The sequence below is a fragment of the Medicago sativa genome, chromosome 6 (assembly GCF_051527215.1).
Source record: "Medicago sativa cultivar Bolivia chromosome 6, Bolivia_mono, whole genome shotgun sequence".
In the NCBI taxonomy this organism is placed as follows: Eukaryota; Viridiplantae; Streptophyta; class Magnoliopsida; order Fabales; family Fabaceae; genus Medicago; species Medicago sativa.
Genome location: NC_140754.1, coordinates 1132287 through 1148927, shown reverse-complemented (window position 1 = coordinate 1148927; position 16641 = coordinate 1132287). Strand labels below are relative to the sequence as shown.

General features: G+C 30.7%; 1 protein-coding gene across 1 annotated transcript; it reads left to right on the top strand.

Moving 5' to 3' along the window:
* The first annotated feature begins 9304 nt into the window (after positions 1 to 9304).
* On the top strand, positions 9305 to 16140 carry LOC146911885 (protein argonaute 10-like). The gene is made up of 20 exons (XM_085716713.1): positions 9305 to 9845; positions 11122 to 11424; positions 11501 to 11665; positions 11759 to 11889; positions 11997 to 12106; positions 12199 to 12305; positions 12385 to 12631; positions 12798 to 12905; positions 12997 to 13059; positions 13184 to 13303; positions 13407 to 13560; positions 13650 to 13933; positions 14011 to 14114; positions 14229 to 14358; positions 14466 to 14604; positions 14688 to 14761; positions 14872 to 14966; positions 15053 to 15084; positions 15173 to 15290; positions 15940 to 16140. Exons 2-19 carry the CDS (start codon positions 11123 to 11125, stop codon positions 15286 to 15288), a joined length of 2481 nt encoding a protein of 826 aa, XP_085572839.1. The 5' UTR covers positions 9305 to 9845; position 11122; the 3' UTR covers positions 15289 to 15290; positions 15940 to 16140.
* Positions 16141 to 16641: the final 501 nt, after the last annotated feature.

Here is a 16641-nt window from a genome sequence, read left to right as displayed (position 1 = left end):
TATTTATGCAAAACAGCTTATAAAGATCTCTTTTTTAAAAATAACTTATTCAAAACAGCTTATTTATGCAAAACAGCTTATTAGGATCTATTTTTTCAAAATAACTTATTCAAAACAGCTTATTTATGCAAAACAGCTTATTAGGATCTATTTTTTCAAAATAACTTATTCAAAACAGCTTATTTATGCAAAATAGCTTATTAGGATCTATTTTTTCAAAATAACTTATTCAAAACAGCTTAATTATGCAAAACAGCTTATTAGGATCTATTTTTTCAAAATAACTTATTCAAAACAGCTTAATTATGCAAAACAGCTTATTAGGATCTCTTTTTTTTATATTCAAAACAACTTATTTATGCAAAACAGCTTATTAGGATCTCATTTTTCAAAATAACTTATTTGAAACAGCTTATTTATGCAAAACAACTTATTAAGATCTCTTTTTTAAAAATAACTTATTCAAAACAGCTTATTTATGCAAAATAGCTTATTAGGATCTATTTTTTCAAAATAACTTATTCAAAACAGCTTAATTATGCAAAACAAGCTGTTTTGAATAAGCTGTTTTGCATAAATAAGCTGTTTTGAATAAGTAGTTTTGAAAAAAGAGATCTTGATAAGCCGTTTTGTATAAATAAGCTGTTTTGCATAAGTTATTTTGAAAAAAGAGATCCTAATAAGTTGTTTTACATAAATAAGCTATTTTGAATAAGTTATTTTGAAAAAAGAGATCCTAATAAGTTGTTTTGCATAACTAAGCTGTTTTGAATAAGTAGTTTTGAAAAAAGAGATCTTTATAAGCCGTTTTGTATAAATAAGCTGTTTTGAATAAGTTATTTTGAAAAAAGAGATCCTAATAAGTTGTTTTACATAAATAAGCTATTTTGAATAAGTTATTTTTGAAAAAAGAGATCCTCATAAGCTGTTTTGCATAAATAAGTTTTTTGAATAAGTAATTTTGAAAAAAGAGATCTTGATAAGCCGTTTTGTATAAATAAGCTGTTTTGAATAAGTTATTTTGAAAAAAGAGATCCTAATAAGTTGTTTTACATAAATAAGCTATTTTGAATAAGTTATTTTGAAAAAAGAGATCCTAATAAGCTGTTTTGCATAAATAAGCTGTTTGAATAAGTAGTTTTGAAAAAAGAGATCTTGATAAGCCGTTTTGTATAAATAAGCTGTTTTGAATAAGTTATTTTGAAAAAAGAGATCCTAATAAGTTGTTTTACATAAATAAGCTATTTTGAATAAGTTATTTTGAAAAAAGAGATCCTAATAAGCTGTTTTGCATAACTAAGATGTTTTGAATAAGTAGTTTTGAAAAAAGAGATCTTGATAAAGCCGTTTTGTATAAATAAGCTGTTTTGAATAAGTTTTTTTTAAAATGAGATCCTAATAAGATGTTTTGCATAAATAAGCTGTTTTGAATAAGTAGTTTTGAAAAAAGAGATCTTGATAAGCCGTTTTGTATAAATAAGCTGTTTTGAATAAGTTATTTTGAAAAAAGAGATCCTAATAAGTTGTTTTACATAAATAAGATATTTTGAATAAGTTATTTTGAAAAAAGAGATCCTAATAAGCTGTTTTGCATAACTAAGCTGTTTTGAATAAGTAGTTTTGAAAAAAGAGATCTTGATAAGCCGTTTTGTATAAATAAGCTGTTTTGAATAAGTTATTTTGAAAAAAGAGATCCTAATAAGCTGTTTTACATAAATAAGCTATTTTGAATAAGTTATTTTGAAAAAAGAGATCCTAATAAGTTGTTTTGCATAAATAAGCTGTTTTGAATAAGTAGTTTTGAAAAAAGAGATCTTGATAAGCCGTTTTGTATAAATAAGCTGTTTTGAATGAGTTTTTTTTTAAAATGAGACCCAAATAAGTTGTTTCGTATAAATAAGTTGTTTTGAATAAGTTATTTTGAAAAATGAGATCCTAATAAGCTGTTTTGCATAAATAAGCTGTTTTGAATAAGTAGTTTTGAAAAAGAGATCTTGATAAGCCGTTTTGTATAAATAAGCTGTTTTGAATAAGTTATTTTGAAAAAAGAGATCCTAATAAGTTGTTTTACATAAATAAGCTATTTTGAATAAGTTATTTTGAAAAAAGAGATCCTAATAAGCTGTTTTGCATAAATAAGCTGTTTGAATAAGTAGTTTTGAAAAAAGAGATCTTGATAAGCCGTTTTGTATAAATAAGCTGTTTTGAATAAGTTATTTTGAAAAAAGAGATCCTAATAAGTTGTTTTACATAAATAAGCTATTTTGAATAAGTTATTTTGAAAAAAGAGATCCTAATAAGCTGTTTTGCATAACTAAGATGTTTTGAATAAGTAGTTTTGAAAAAAGAGATCTTGATAAAGCCGTTTTGTATAAATAAGCTGTTTTGAATAAGTTTTTTTTAAAATGAGATCCTAATAAGATGTTTTGCATAAATAAGCTGTTTTGAATAAGTAGTTTTGAAAAAAGAGATCTTGATAAGCCGTTTTGTATAAATAAGCTGTTTTGAATAAGTTATTTTGAAAAAAGAGATCCTAATAAGTTGTTTTACATAAATAAGATATTTTGAATAAGTTATTTTGAAAAAAGAGATCCTAATAAGCTGTTTTGCATAACTAAGCTGTTTTGAATAAGTAGTTTTGAAAAAAGAGATCTTGATAAGCCGTTTTGTATAAATAAGCTGTTTTGAATAAGTTATTTTGAAAAAAGAGATCCTAATAAGCTGTTTTACATAAATTAGCTATTTTGAATAAGTTATTTTGAAAAAAGAGATCCTAATAAGTTGTTTTGCATAAATAAGCTGTTTTGAATAAGTAGTTTTGAAAAAAGAGATCTTGATAAGCCGTTTTGTATAAATAAGCTGTTTTGAATGAGTTTTTTTTAAAATGAGACCCAAATAAGTTGTTTCGTATAAATAAGTTGTTTTGAATAAGTTATTTTGAAAAATGAGATCCTAATAAGCTGTTTTGCATAAATAAGCTGTTTTGAATAAGTAGTTTTGAAAAAGAGATCTTGATAAGCCGTTTTGTATAAATAAGATGTTTTGAATAAGTTGTTTTTTAAAATGAGATCCTAATAAGTTGTTTCGTATAAATAAGTTGTTTTGAATAAGTTATTTTGAAAAATGAGATCCTAATAAGCTGTTTTGCATAAATAAGCTGTTTTGAATAAGTTGATTTTAAAATAAGTTGTTTTGCATAAAATAAGTTATTTTAATATAAATTGTTTTTTTAAAATAAGTTGGTTTTAAATAGATATGCTTAATGGTTCGGTTCGGTTCGGTTTGGATAACTGTGGTTATTAATGGTTCGGTTCGGTTAATTAACTGTTATCAAAATAATGGTTCAGTTCATAAATTTGTGAAATGGTTCAGTTAATTTTGATATGGTTCGGTTCGGTTAACCGTTAATTTTGCCCAGCCCTAACCACAACACAGTATAGGTTGTGCCATGATATATAATTTATCAAGTTAAATAATCTTGTTCAACTCATTTCCTCATTTCCTCGTATATGTAATAGCCACCACTGTCTACCCTTCACTCTATACATTATTCTCTCATTTCCATGGCACTCTTCCAAAATCCATCGGCGAAGGAACTCATTTCCTCATTCCATGGGTTCAAAAACCCTACATATTTGACATCCGCCCTCGTCCTCACATTCTCATCCATCTCCGCCGATACCAAAGATCATCACACGGTGTCTCTCGTCCTGATACTCGACATCTTCCTACTATTGTTCATAATCTTGGTCTTGAGTATGATGAGAAGCTAAGGTTCTTCCTTCTATTGCTAACAAGGTTCTTAAGGATTTTATTGTTGGGCTTAATGCATATGACCTTTTTACACTTCGTATTATGATTTCTGATCTTGTAAGGGATACTCTTGTTCAACGTGCTAAGAATTATTTCAACATTTTTCTTGATGATGTTGTTGTTGCGGAGATGTAACAGGTTATGGCTAGATAGCAAAATTATTTGTTTAAAACTAGAGTGTTTAAATCTAGATATTGATAAAAAAGTATAACATAAAAAATAAGTATAACAATAATAATAAATGATTCCTTCAAAATAATAATAATAATAATAATAAATGATTAACTCGTTTACTTTTTCTTTTTTATCAATTGTATGTGTGCACTCATATACGTATTAATTATTTGCGGTTGTGGACCGAGCAATAATTGAAAAAGTGGAACCAACTATACACGAGGAAACATGGAAAAATACTTACTTGAGTACAAGTATTTGAGCACTAAATTTAAACACACATACATAATTAAGAAAAAGTAGAATGAAAAATTAATTAAACATTTTTTTAAATAATCAAATAAAATATATTTTTGTGTGCGTCTAAATAATGCGCTCAAAAGCTTGCGCTAAAGCAAGACTTTCTCGACAACATGCTACAAATTTTGTACAAGAGGAGAAAAGTTACAATGATTACACCTCTAAATGAAACTTACTTATTTGTCGTATGTATTTTGCTTTCAATCTTGTCTTATTGTTTTTGTAATTTTTGTTTTTTATTTCTTTCAAATTTTCAATCACTTTTAACTTGTCATCGAAGCTATATATTATAGTTACGAAAAGTGAATTTGGATTTATCCTCTTGGCAAGTTGGCACAATGTTCTTCATGCACCCAAGAATTTGTTGGCCTTGGGTCAAATGTTGGAGACGTGATATTCTTGTTAAAAAAAAGTTTATGTTCATCTTTTTTTTGGTGTCTGGGATTCAAACCCCGTATTTTGCATATATTATGCATTGTCTTTATCAATTCAGCTAAGCTCACGGGAACAATCTATTAATCGTTTTAATTAAAATCTATTGTGAAAAAAAGATTTTCATTAAAATTTTAAAGTTATAAATGATTAATATTTATATGTTTAATAAAAATGCTCATGTGGATTTAATTTTTGACTAAGTCAACTTGCCACATCATAAAAAATGGAGGGGACTAAAAATTTATGTTGACTTTCTTTCTTAATTGGAGGATCAAAAGGTTGGTTTTAAGAAAGGAAAATGTTGTTTGTCCCGACATAATTGTTCACGACCGAATCACGATGGTGCAAAATTAACTGCCAACATGGATTTACTTTGTATTCTATCCATCCATGATTAAAATTATTTCATATCTAACGGTCATAGGCAAGTCGTGATAAATTATGGATAATATCATTCGCTGCAAATAGCAGCGCTCTTTTAAGAAAATGGGAATCAAAAGTTCAAAAAGATCAAAATATGGGGATCAAAATTGCATTTAAACCTTTTTTTATATGGAAAGTTATCAAAATATCTTTGTTTTTTAAATAAAATTACCTTACTGCCCACCCTCTTCTTCATCTCAAGACATTTTATAATCACAATTTAAAGTCAGTATAATTATCTTGAATTTTTAAGGTATACTCCCTCCATTTCTTTGTCCCACCCTCCATTTCTTTGTCCCAAAATGTAAGAAAAAAAACAAAGTATTATCCATTTTCTCTCTCATGAAATTAAAAGCAAATTACATTCAATTTTCTCTCTTCCTTTTTTTTTTTTCCATAAGCAATAACCATTTTCTCCATTTTCTCTCTTCCCATAAAACTTATTCCAAAGAAAATTCAAAAAATTATACTTCAAATTTTTCTGTTTCAGTTTTCTTAACATTTGTGATTTGATTTTATTTTTTGTTTACAATTTAAGACGGAGGGAGTACAATTTAATTTTTTGACGGTCAATCTTGTGTTTAATGCTTATTATAACATAAATTTTGTGTATATAATATAGCAAGTGATTTGATTTTATTTTTTGTTTACAATTTAAGACGGAGGGAATACAATTTAATTTTTTGACGGTCAATCTTGTGTTTAATGCTTATTATAACATAAATTTTGTGTATATAATATAGCAATTTAATTTTTTGATGATCAATCTTGTGTTTAATGCTTATTATAACATAAATTTTATGTATATATTACTCCTCCCCTAAAAAAAATGTATATATTACTCCAAACAGTTTTGTCCGGCTCCCCCCCTATTTAACCTTTGTTGCTAGAAGTTTTTCTAAATGCAATTGCTATAAAATAAGACCGACTATCCGTTCAATCCATTCAACCAACAAATAATTGGTTACTGAATTGAATCCATTTCATAATATGAATAGATCATATTTTTGAATACAACGAATCAACTAAAAATGCATTTTATTTGACAAAATATTAATTAATTCTACAAGTAAAAGTTTTATTTTCTTTCAAAAATATGTAAAAGTTTTATTTGACAAAATAATAATTAAATAAGTAAAAGTTTTACCCTCAAAAAAAAGTTTGCTGGTATCGTCAAATAAATTTTGAAAATAGCTTTTTGACTTCGGATCACACAACACGCGTATCTATTGTTGTTGTTAGATCTAACTGACTGCAATACTAACATCAAAGAAGAATTATGGAAATGAAGAGGAATTGTGGGACTTAGGGTTTGATTTGTCATTTTATCAAAAAATATTAATAGTTAAATATATTAAATAAATTAAATTAAATAACTAATTAACTTTTATTTTTTGGATAATTAAAGACATTTGATTTTCTTGACTCTTTGCATACTTCCTTTATGAATATGGAATGCTTATCCATCAGATTAATTTGTTGAAGAATGTGACCCTTTGTTTTTTTTTGAGGGAATGTGACCCTTTGTTATATATTACCTGTTGGTAACATTTTATATTATTTTCTTGCTATATTTCTTCTTTGTAATCAATCCTTTTGAATATAAGATAATGCATTCTTGGTTGAAATAATCAGTCAAGTCAAAGTATAGTAAGTCAAACGAACGCATAGTAGGCTAAGGGAAATATTTGTAATTATTATGATAATATTTGTAATTATCTTAATATATACATAAAAAAGATTAGTAACATAATCCATTGAAACTCTAGCCATTTGGATAGAGTGATTCTCATTAGCAAGAAAATTTCTACTGTTATGGCTTAACAATAAATGTGGATAATAAAAGTTTTTCAATCCGAATTTACCAAAGTTGAAAGGTAATCTCATCAAAGAATATCTTCATTCACTCAAACTCAAACTCAAACGGAGGTAGTACGGGTGGTGGAGATCGAAGAGAGACAAGTATGTTTGATTGAAGTTGAATGAGAGTGGTGCGAACATTCATCGTCATCCATCTCTCCCTTTTCCATTTTTTCTTCTTTTACAAAAATTATTTTTATTTACTAAATAAATCAACTTCAATCTTCAATTTTATTTTGTATACGCTATTCTTTGAATTTCAAGATCTAATCTCTTCCTTAATTCACTCAAACATAAATAGACACTTGAATTAGAATCTTTAACAATGTTCCTCTCTTAATTTTCTTCTATTTCTTCAACCTCTTTCGTTGGCTGGTGTCCCTTTGAGCTAATATTGAGGGAAGCAATGAAATGTAACAATGTTTTGTACTGTGTGATGTCATGGAGGTTCTTGTTATGGGTGATGGTGGGGTTGTGTACGCCGATAGAATATATAAATTAATGGTAGTAATTATCCCAATCCGAGAATGAACATATTGTTGGAATATGTGTGTAAATTGAGTTAAAGGACTAAACACAAATTATACGTTGGTTAGAAATAGTGTTGTGTGAATTGAAAAAGTGAAAGTCACACATCGGATGGAACACACATTAGCAGTGTTTATATAATGGGGGTGTACCTCTAATTAATGAGGGTACATAATTATGTGAACAAAGTAAGCACTAGAAAAAATTATATTGATATATATTTTATTGTTTAGAAATGATAAATTATATTATTCGAAAGTGTTTTCTTAATCCCTAAGTTTTGCTAAAATATTTTAGAACGCAATCTATAATATTTTGGAACACAATCTGAAAATATATTTTTATACTCAATATAATATATTTTGGTACTCAATTAAGATATTTTTGTACTAGATCTAATATATGAATTACTTGTTCCCAAAGTTTCTCACTTATTAGTTGTGAATTTCCTCTATAAATAGAGAGCTCACACAATGCATTTTACACACCGAAATCCACAGTTGATGCTTCCTGTGCTTTTCCTCTCTTCTCCCTCCTTGACTTGTGTTGACGAGTCTTTCTTCTTTTTCTACTCCTTTCTGTCCCTTCGGTTTCGAGTGGTATTCGTACCATATAGAGTGGTTTTAATTGAAGGATTAAACCATTATTAAGGGAGTGGTAATGCACATGATATATCTAAAATATACTCTAATCTAAATTTAATGTTTGTGAATGAATGCTCCATTATTATCTAATCTAAATTAAATAATTGTGAATGAATGCTCCATTTTATATTAGATATATAACTTTTTAATAAATAATTGTGGTTTTCAATAAAAAGTTGCTACTTTTAATATTCTTATCATGTGCAAGTTTGCACATGTTAGACAAACCCATAATTAAAACATAGTAAGACTATTTTATCATAATTGTGATGGTATTTGACCACTTTATCCCACTTAAACCACACTCATTTTAAAACGGATAGAATAATGCTCTTTCAAATGAAAAGTGACATTGAATGCATTTGTATATAAATGGTACTCCCTCCGGTCCTTTTTACAAGAAACAACTATTGAATAATTTATGTATCTGGTATGGATTTCTAGACTAGATACATAAATTATTTAAGGCTTAAATAGGTCTTTTGTCCCTGCAAATATAAGTCATTTGAATTTTCGTCCATGAAGTTACTAATTCTTCCAATCTGCCACTGCAAATGTTAATCATTTGAAAGATGGTCCTAATTACATCTGATTAATAACTTCAGGGATGAAAATTTAAATGACCTATATTTGCAGGGACGAAAGACTTATTTAAGCCAACCACCTTGCCCAATCAACACTTGCCACATGGGCACCACATCGCTAATGACAGCCCACCTCAGCAAAAAAAACCTAATTAGGACCAAAAGTCAAATGATTAATATTTGCAGTGGCAGATTGCAGGATTAGTAACTTCAGGGACGAAAATTCAAATGGTCTATATTTGCAGGGAACAAACAATATTTTTTGGGCAATAGTTATTTTATTAGCTTTAGCTCTTTGAATATGTAACAAGTAGTCATAATCGTTTTCAATGTATCAAAATTTTAAAATAGTCTTTGCTTGTACATTATATCAGTCAAAATAGTCCCTCATGTTAAAATGTCTTGTTAATATGACCATATTAGTTCTTCAATATACTTATTTATTGTAATATTATCTCATAAGTATTTACTAACATTTCATTCCCTACACAAAAAAAAGAGTTAATGTCATTATTTTAACAACACTATTTTAAGTAACAAAATGCATTGAAACTGCCACACAACACACACACACAAACACACAAACAGACACAAAAAGGAGGAGGTGAGGAGGTGAGGAGGTGGTGGGTTTAAAGGAAGAGGTGGAAGGGATAAGGAATGAGTTTGTTATGGAGTTTTTCAATGAAACATTTTGGAAGCAAATCAATGATTATGGTAGTGGTTGTTTTTTGGAATCACATCATATCATTGATTTTGGTAGTGGTTGTTTATTGGATTGTGAAGGTGCAAAAGAGGAATCCGTCGGGTCCGGGTCAGTTTGGACGGGCAGGTTGGACGGTGTTCACGGGTTTGAGCATTTTTTTCCTTTTTATTTATTTTTTATTTTCCCTCCAAAGGAAATAAAAGGAAACGGTTAGATCAAAATCACTCACACAAAACGCAAACACCAACAATTTCAAAATTCTCATTTCCCTCATTTCTTCTCCAAGTCATTTGAAAAGTCAAGTCACCGACTCTGAAGATTTCTTCTCTTGGAAGCTGAACTCGTTTCTTCTCTTGAAAGCGATTCAAACAAAATTTTGAGGTGAGTTTCGATTTTCACGGTTTCTTTGTTGAATATTGAAGTTAACTTCAATTTTGACTTCTTTGATTTCTATGTTATCATGAAAGCGATTCAAACAAATTACAGTGATTACTCCAGTAATGTGATTAAGCTAAGATTACAATTGTTGATTTCATATAAACCGATTTCATATGAGATGTTATGTTGATTTCATATGAGATACTATATGTTGAGTTTCAATTTCAAATGCTTTGATTTCTCATATTATGAAAAACCGATTCCATATGTTTAATGTTGAGTTTCAATTTCAAATGCTTTGATTTCTCAAGTTATGAAAAACTGATTCGATATGTTTACAGTTAATGTCGATTTCATATGAGATACTATATGTTGAGCTTTTGATTTCAAATGCTTTGATTTCTCATGTTATGAAAAACTGATTCCATATGTTTACAGTTAATATGAGATACTATATGTTGAGTTTCAATGTTATGAAAAACCGATTCCATATGTTTAATGTTGAGTTTCAATTTCAAATGCTTTGATTTATCAGGTTATGAAAAACTGATTCGATATGGTTACAGTTAATGTCGATTTCATATGTATCTCACTGAATAAATTACTATGCTACACAGTTGTATATGCTACACAGTTGTTGTATGCATCTTCGTCCTTAATTTACTAATGTTAATTTCATACATACAGTGATTACTCCAGTAATGTGATTTCATAACTGAATAGTAATTTATTCAGTGAGATACATATGAAATCAAGATTAACTGTAAATTACTATGCTACACAGTTGTAATCAAAGCATAGTAATTACATTATCCAATCACTGTAATGTGATTACTATCACATTAAAAGATGTTAGAAATGCATCTTTTGGTTCTTATTTTGTGTGTTTTTCACTGATAAGTTGCTTTTTGTGTGTTTTTCACTGATAAGTTGCTTTTTTACTATGATATATGCTAAATGTTATGGCTTAAACAATTTATTCAGTGAGATGCTATTTTGAACTTCACCCACATTTAATCAGAGTTGGACCATCAGTAAATCACAATTATAGCAATAGTAGGGGGGAATTGTTGTTTTGACTTTTGAGTGAGGCTACTGATGCTTATCTTTCCTAGTTTTGTCATGTTTGAAATTGGGAAGTATGTTGGACGTCAAAATTGTGATTTTGATCTTTATAATTACACAAATAAAACTCAAGAATTTAGAAGCTAAGAATAGTGATTATGAAGTTTTGTTATTGTTTGATTTTAAATGCTGATTATATTTTTGGATTATGCAGCATGACAAGACCTCCACCAAACGAAGTAGGAACGGTTGGCAAGCCGTTCCTTCTTTGTTCTAATCATTTCAAGGTTGATCTGAATAACACAGATTTACACAAATATAATGTCACATTCGAACCAGATGCGCCTCACTCTCATAAGCAGGCTCTTATGAGTCGATTGGTCCACAAGAATAAGTTCGAAAAACATGTGGCTTTTGACAGTAGGTTTAAGACTATAATCACCAATGGAGAGCTTTCATTCAGCTATAAGAAATTTCAGATGCCTTATTTGATTGAAAGTGATGGTACACAACAAAGGTTTGTTTACCATTTGTGCATTTTAAAAATTTATTCAACCTTATGACTTACTTTTTTAAAATTTGTTTTTCTACAGCTCGATAAAAGAGTACTCAGTTTTTGTAAAATACTGTGAGGAGTTTCGGTGCTTTAGTGCTCTTCTAAAGAGCTTGAAAGCGGATGTGGAGAATGTGGACTTACCAGACCCAATTTTGCAGGGTTTGAATCTTGTCTTACACCAAGGGCATTACCAAGACACAAGGTCACAATGAACAACTTATTCAGTTTTTTCCCTTCTCATATTTTGTTACAGCTATCTCTGAGTGTTTTTAACATTTGTTTTTAACTGGTCTAGGTATCAAAGGCAAGACCGCGCTTTTTACTCTTATAACAAGGCCCCTCGGATGGAGATACCAGGAGTGAAATTCTTTTCTGGTTTCTTTCAGAGTATTCATCATACTCAGATGGGACTCTCTCTCAATGTGGGTAAGTTTTAATTTTTTTTTGAAACGTGGCTTGTTTAATATTTTCAAATTGCGGTCATGACCTGAACCAACATTTTCTCCACTGATTGACTGATTGTATTGATGCAGACAAGTGCACTTTTGGATTCTTGAGTGATGGGCCTCTGATAGCTGTGCTCAGTTCATTTTTAGGAAAAACTTTGTCAAATGAGGATTTGGATAATGATACTTATTTGAAGGTAATTTACTTACATACTCACTCTCTCTCTCTCTCTCTCTCTCTCATGCACTGTGTCGGAATTTTATTAACTATAAACTTTATAATTGACAGATCAATGATCTCCTCAAAAATAAATTGATAAGAGCCAGTTATGGAGAAGTCTCTAGCAAACTATTCTTTGTACTTGGTCTTTCATCACGCCCTGCTGATGAGATCACGTAAGTAGCAATGCAATTTTTCTTTTATACGTGAATATGGAAGTAGATAATCTCAAACTTTGTACTTTATAACTTGTAGATTTCACAACGACAAAGAAAAGACCATTCCTTTGTATTACAAGACCGTTCATAATGCTGAGCTCAGTTATACACGACTTCCCTGTCTGATAGCGGTAGATAAACGGCGTATTCCGCTACTCCTCCCAATGGAGTTATGCAGCATTGTGGAGGGCCAACAGGGCCGTCAAGCAGAAAAGCATGAAGTTTTATCAGTTTCGGACATGAAGATGCAGCCTCCCAATTTAAGGCAGATAACTATAGCCAATGTGAGCAAATTTCTGGTTACATACTGTCACTATTTCTTTCTTGTGCGTATTTTTGTTGCATATAAAAGTTCACTAGAACGAAACTGAAATTTTAAAACTTCACTTGTTTTGAATATCAGTGTTCTGTTATTCAATAATTCACACATCATCTGTTTACTGTGTTCAGGCAGTAAAAGAAAGTTCATATGGCAATGATCCTCATGCTCGAGAGTTTGGAATCACGGTCAGTGATTCGTTTGCTCGTGTTCATGCTCGCTTGCTTCCAGGGCCTGCGGTACTTTATCTCTTATCGTCCATGTAATTGAAATTTTATTTTTACACTGATTATTTTTTTTATAGTGATTGATTCACGGCTTCATATACAGCTGATGTTTGGTGATAACCAAACTAATTATCCCGAGTCTGGTAAATGGACCATGGACGGAAAGGTATTTTTATCCCAGTATCTGCTGGTAAATATTTACAGTTATTTGAAATTATATAGGTAATTAAATATAGGATGTTCAATATCTGAAGTATTTTATTTTAAGGTATTTTTGTGTTGGCTTTCAGAGATTATACGATGCCGGATCAGTGCAAAAATGGTTTTGCATTATTTTTTCAAAAGTTACTGCTATACGTGCATCGGATTTCTGTGATGAACTGGTCAAAACATGCCAGAAACTAGGAATGGTATGTGTGCGCGCGCGCGCGCGCGTGTGTGTGTGTGTGTGTGTGTGTGTGTGTGTGTGTTTGGATCTATTGAGATTTATTTATTAATATTTGTTAAAATCAGAATTTTAGAGATAAACCAATGTTTCCACCTTTTGTTGCTGATCCGGACAAAGTGGGAGAAGAGTTGCAAAGGCTCCATGGTGAATTTCAGTGGATTGGAAAGAAGCTAGACCTGCTTGTTGCTATTTTACCGGATAGTCACGTGTCTGTTTATGGTATGCTCATAGCCTCATACACATACTTTTTGCTTTTTCCTCTGTAGTGGGGCTGGTGTCTGCAACTGATGTGATTATTTAATATGCAGGTGAATTGAAACGCGTTTGCGAGACTGAACTGGGTATTACTTCCCAGTGCATTAAAAGCAAAACCTTGCACGCGGTACTCGAAAACAGAGGTCGATTACCTTTGCCGGGAAGGCACTACTTGGAGAGCATGGCGTGCCAAATAAATGCAAAGGTTGGGGGAAAGAGTTATGTGCTTGCTCGGGCCCACTTAGAAGAAATTCCGGGCATCAGCTCAAAGCGTACAATTATATTTGGCTCAGATGTGACCCACTATAAGAAGCACTCATCACCTTCAATTGCTTCAGTATGTTTTTCTTTTCAATTGGATTTTACTGAAAGCAATTCAAGGTCAAAGTGATGTTCATGTGTTTGAATTTGTAGGTCGTAGCATCTCAAGATTGGCCTGATATCGTGCAGTATGCTGGCGTGGTTCGTGCCCAAAAAGCGGGCCAGGAAATTATATTAGAACTTCAGTATATGATCAAGTATTTGTTTTTAACTTTTATGTAATGTTTTAAAAGAATACTGAAGTATTTGTTTCAGTATTTTTTTCCTTTTTCTTTTCAGTATTCTCACATTCTATTTAATTTTATGTTTAGGGAACTTCTGATGTCCTTCATTGCAGCAAATGAGAACCAGAAGCCCGAGCGCATCATTTTTTACAGAGATGGTGTTGGAAACTCAGAATTTTCGGATGTCATAGCAAAGGAGATCAAGGCAATAAAGAGAGTAAGTGCTTTTATTAGCTTCATTGAATTTAATTTTAGCCGACCCCACTTAGTGGGAAAAGGCTTGGTTGTTGTTGTTCAATTTTATTTTAATCGTGCTGACAACAGGCCTGTGATTCAATTTGCCCGGGGTATAAGCCTCTGATAACATTTTTGGTGGTTCAAAAACGTCACCACACTAGGCTGTTCAGTTGTGAAGGAGTATCTGACCGTGGTTTTTTTGGTGCAGATAGGAATGTCTTACCTGGTGTGTTTTCAAAATATTTGTTTTTATTTAGTTCGATTTAATTTTGAGTCACAACTTTGAAACGGTTCTTAAAAATATTGCAGGTACTGTTGTAGATTCAGATATATGCCGTCCACAATATTTTGATTTCTATCTTTGCAGCCATACTGCAAATAAGGTGAACTTTTTGCTTTTTTTGTTTTGTTGGTATAATGATTTAAAACTAACAACAGGGAGCACGGGTTGTGTGTGCACATTTCTTATTTCTGTTGTTAATGAGATTTGCAGGGTACTGTTCGCCCAGCTCATTACACCGTGTTGTGTAATGAAAATGATTTTAGTGCTGATGAAATTCAGTGTCTTACCAATGACCTGTGTCATACGTAAGTATTTGATCTCAACCTTCAAACTTATTAGTCATTTAAAGAGGAAATTAAATGTGTTATTGTTTTAATTTTTTTTCCTGCAGCTCTGCCAGATGCACTAGTTCTATTTCCATTGGTGAGTTTTTTTTTTTTTTTTTTTGAAAAACTTATATTGTGTGTTATTTATGCTGCGTTAACAATTTGTTTTTGTGCTTTCTTTGCAGTGCCACCTATTCATTATGCTCATTTGGCGGCATCCCGAGCAAGGTCATATTGGCAAGTTGACTCTGATGCACTTCCTGAATTGAAAGAAAATGTGAAAAAAATGTTTTATATTTGAAGGTAGACTTAGCTGTCTTTTGTTGTTTTACTCTATTTTGATATCACTGGCTGACTGTTTCAATGCAAATGCCGTTTAAAACTGATATTTACAGACACCAGAAACAATGCTATTTGAAGCAACAAAATGCAGGAACCTATAGCAATGTTTTTCTTTGCAACTAAGTAGCTTAATAGGTGAAAAAGATTAAACAGAACAGCTATCTATGATTTTCTTTTGTTAGTTGAGGTAGGAAAACTTGATTGCTTATATTTATATATTGATATCAGTTGGTAATTTATGACACTGATTTGTGCATCTGTTTTTAGTGTTTATATTAGTTGTACTTCTCCCACTCACTAAAACTAAAAGGAGATAAATATTGATATAATAAAACGATTTTGTGCACTCTTATATTGACAAGAGTGATATAATATAGTATTGTGAGCCATAACAATTGCATTTTAATTAAACGATGATAATATGGTTATGACTGAGACATGAGTGTTCTGTTTTTTTTTACCTCAATGTTGCTTTTCCCTACTTAATCAATGTCAGTTTAGAAGACGATAATCATTCGTTGATACACCGTGTATATCAGTATATGTTATTTTCACTAGTTATCTGAACTAAGTACATTTCGGTGCTAAGTATTCACTTGTGTACCTGCAGAAAATGCTGCATAAGTACAATCCTGCTGAGAGAATATCTGCCAAAGCAGCACTTGGTGAGGCAAATGTTTGCAGTCAGTGAAAATAAATGACTCTAACAAAAATGTTTGCAGTCTGAAAATAAATTCACTGCAAGGAGTTTAAGGATGTTTTCCACAATTATGTAATATTTTCTCATCATCTTGGTGAGGCAAACAATTTACTATTGGTTTAGTTCATGATTGTCATGTCTCTCTGCAAGAACATTGAACAACTTTATTTTCCTTTTAAAGTTGTATTATATCTGTTTAGATTGAAACTTGAAAGTGATAGTTTGTGAGGATACTGTTAATATTTCATTGTTTTAGGCCGGCAATTAATTTGTGTTATGGTATATGGTCCCCATCTTTTCTTTGGTAAAGTGATTCCTCTTTTCACCGGGAGGGCAAAAAGTAAAGGCTACGTTAGGCAGTCAGTATCCTTGTTTCATGGGGTCAGCCTTTTTCTTTTCACAAGCTAATATTATCACTTCATCCCTGCTGGGTATTTGGTGAATTCAGTAACTGAATCGCAATTCCAAACACATTATTTATTTTATAGGTTTTAAGTTTTAGTGTGTCATTTTGTTGTTGCCATGATTAAATTTGAGGAATTTTCTCAATGAACAAGTAAACGTGTCTCAGAGTTTCTGTTTTTTTTCTCTCACTTTGAACATAGTGTTTGG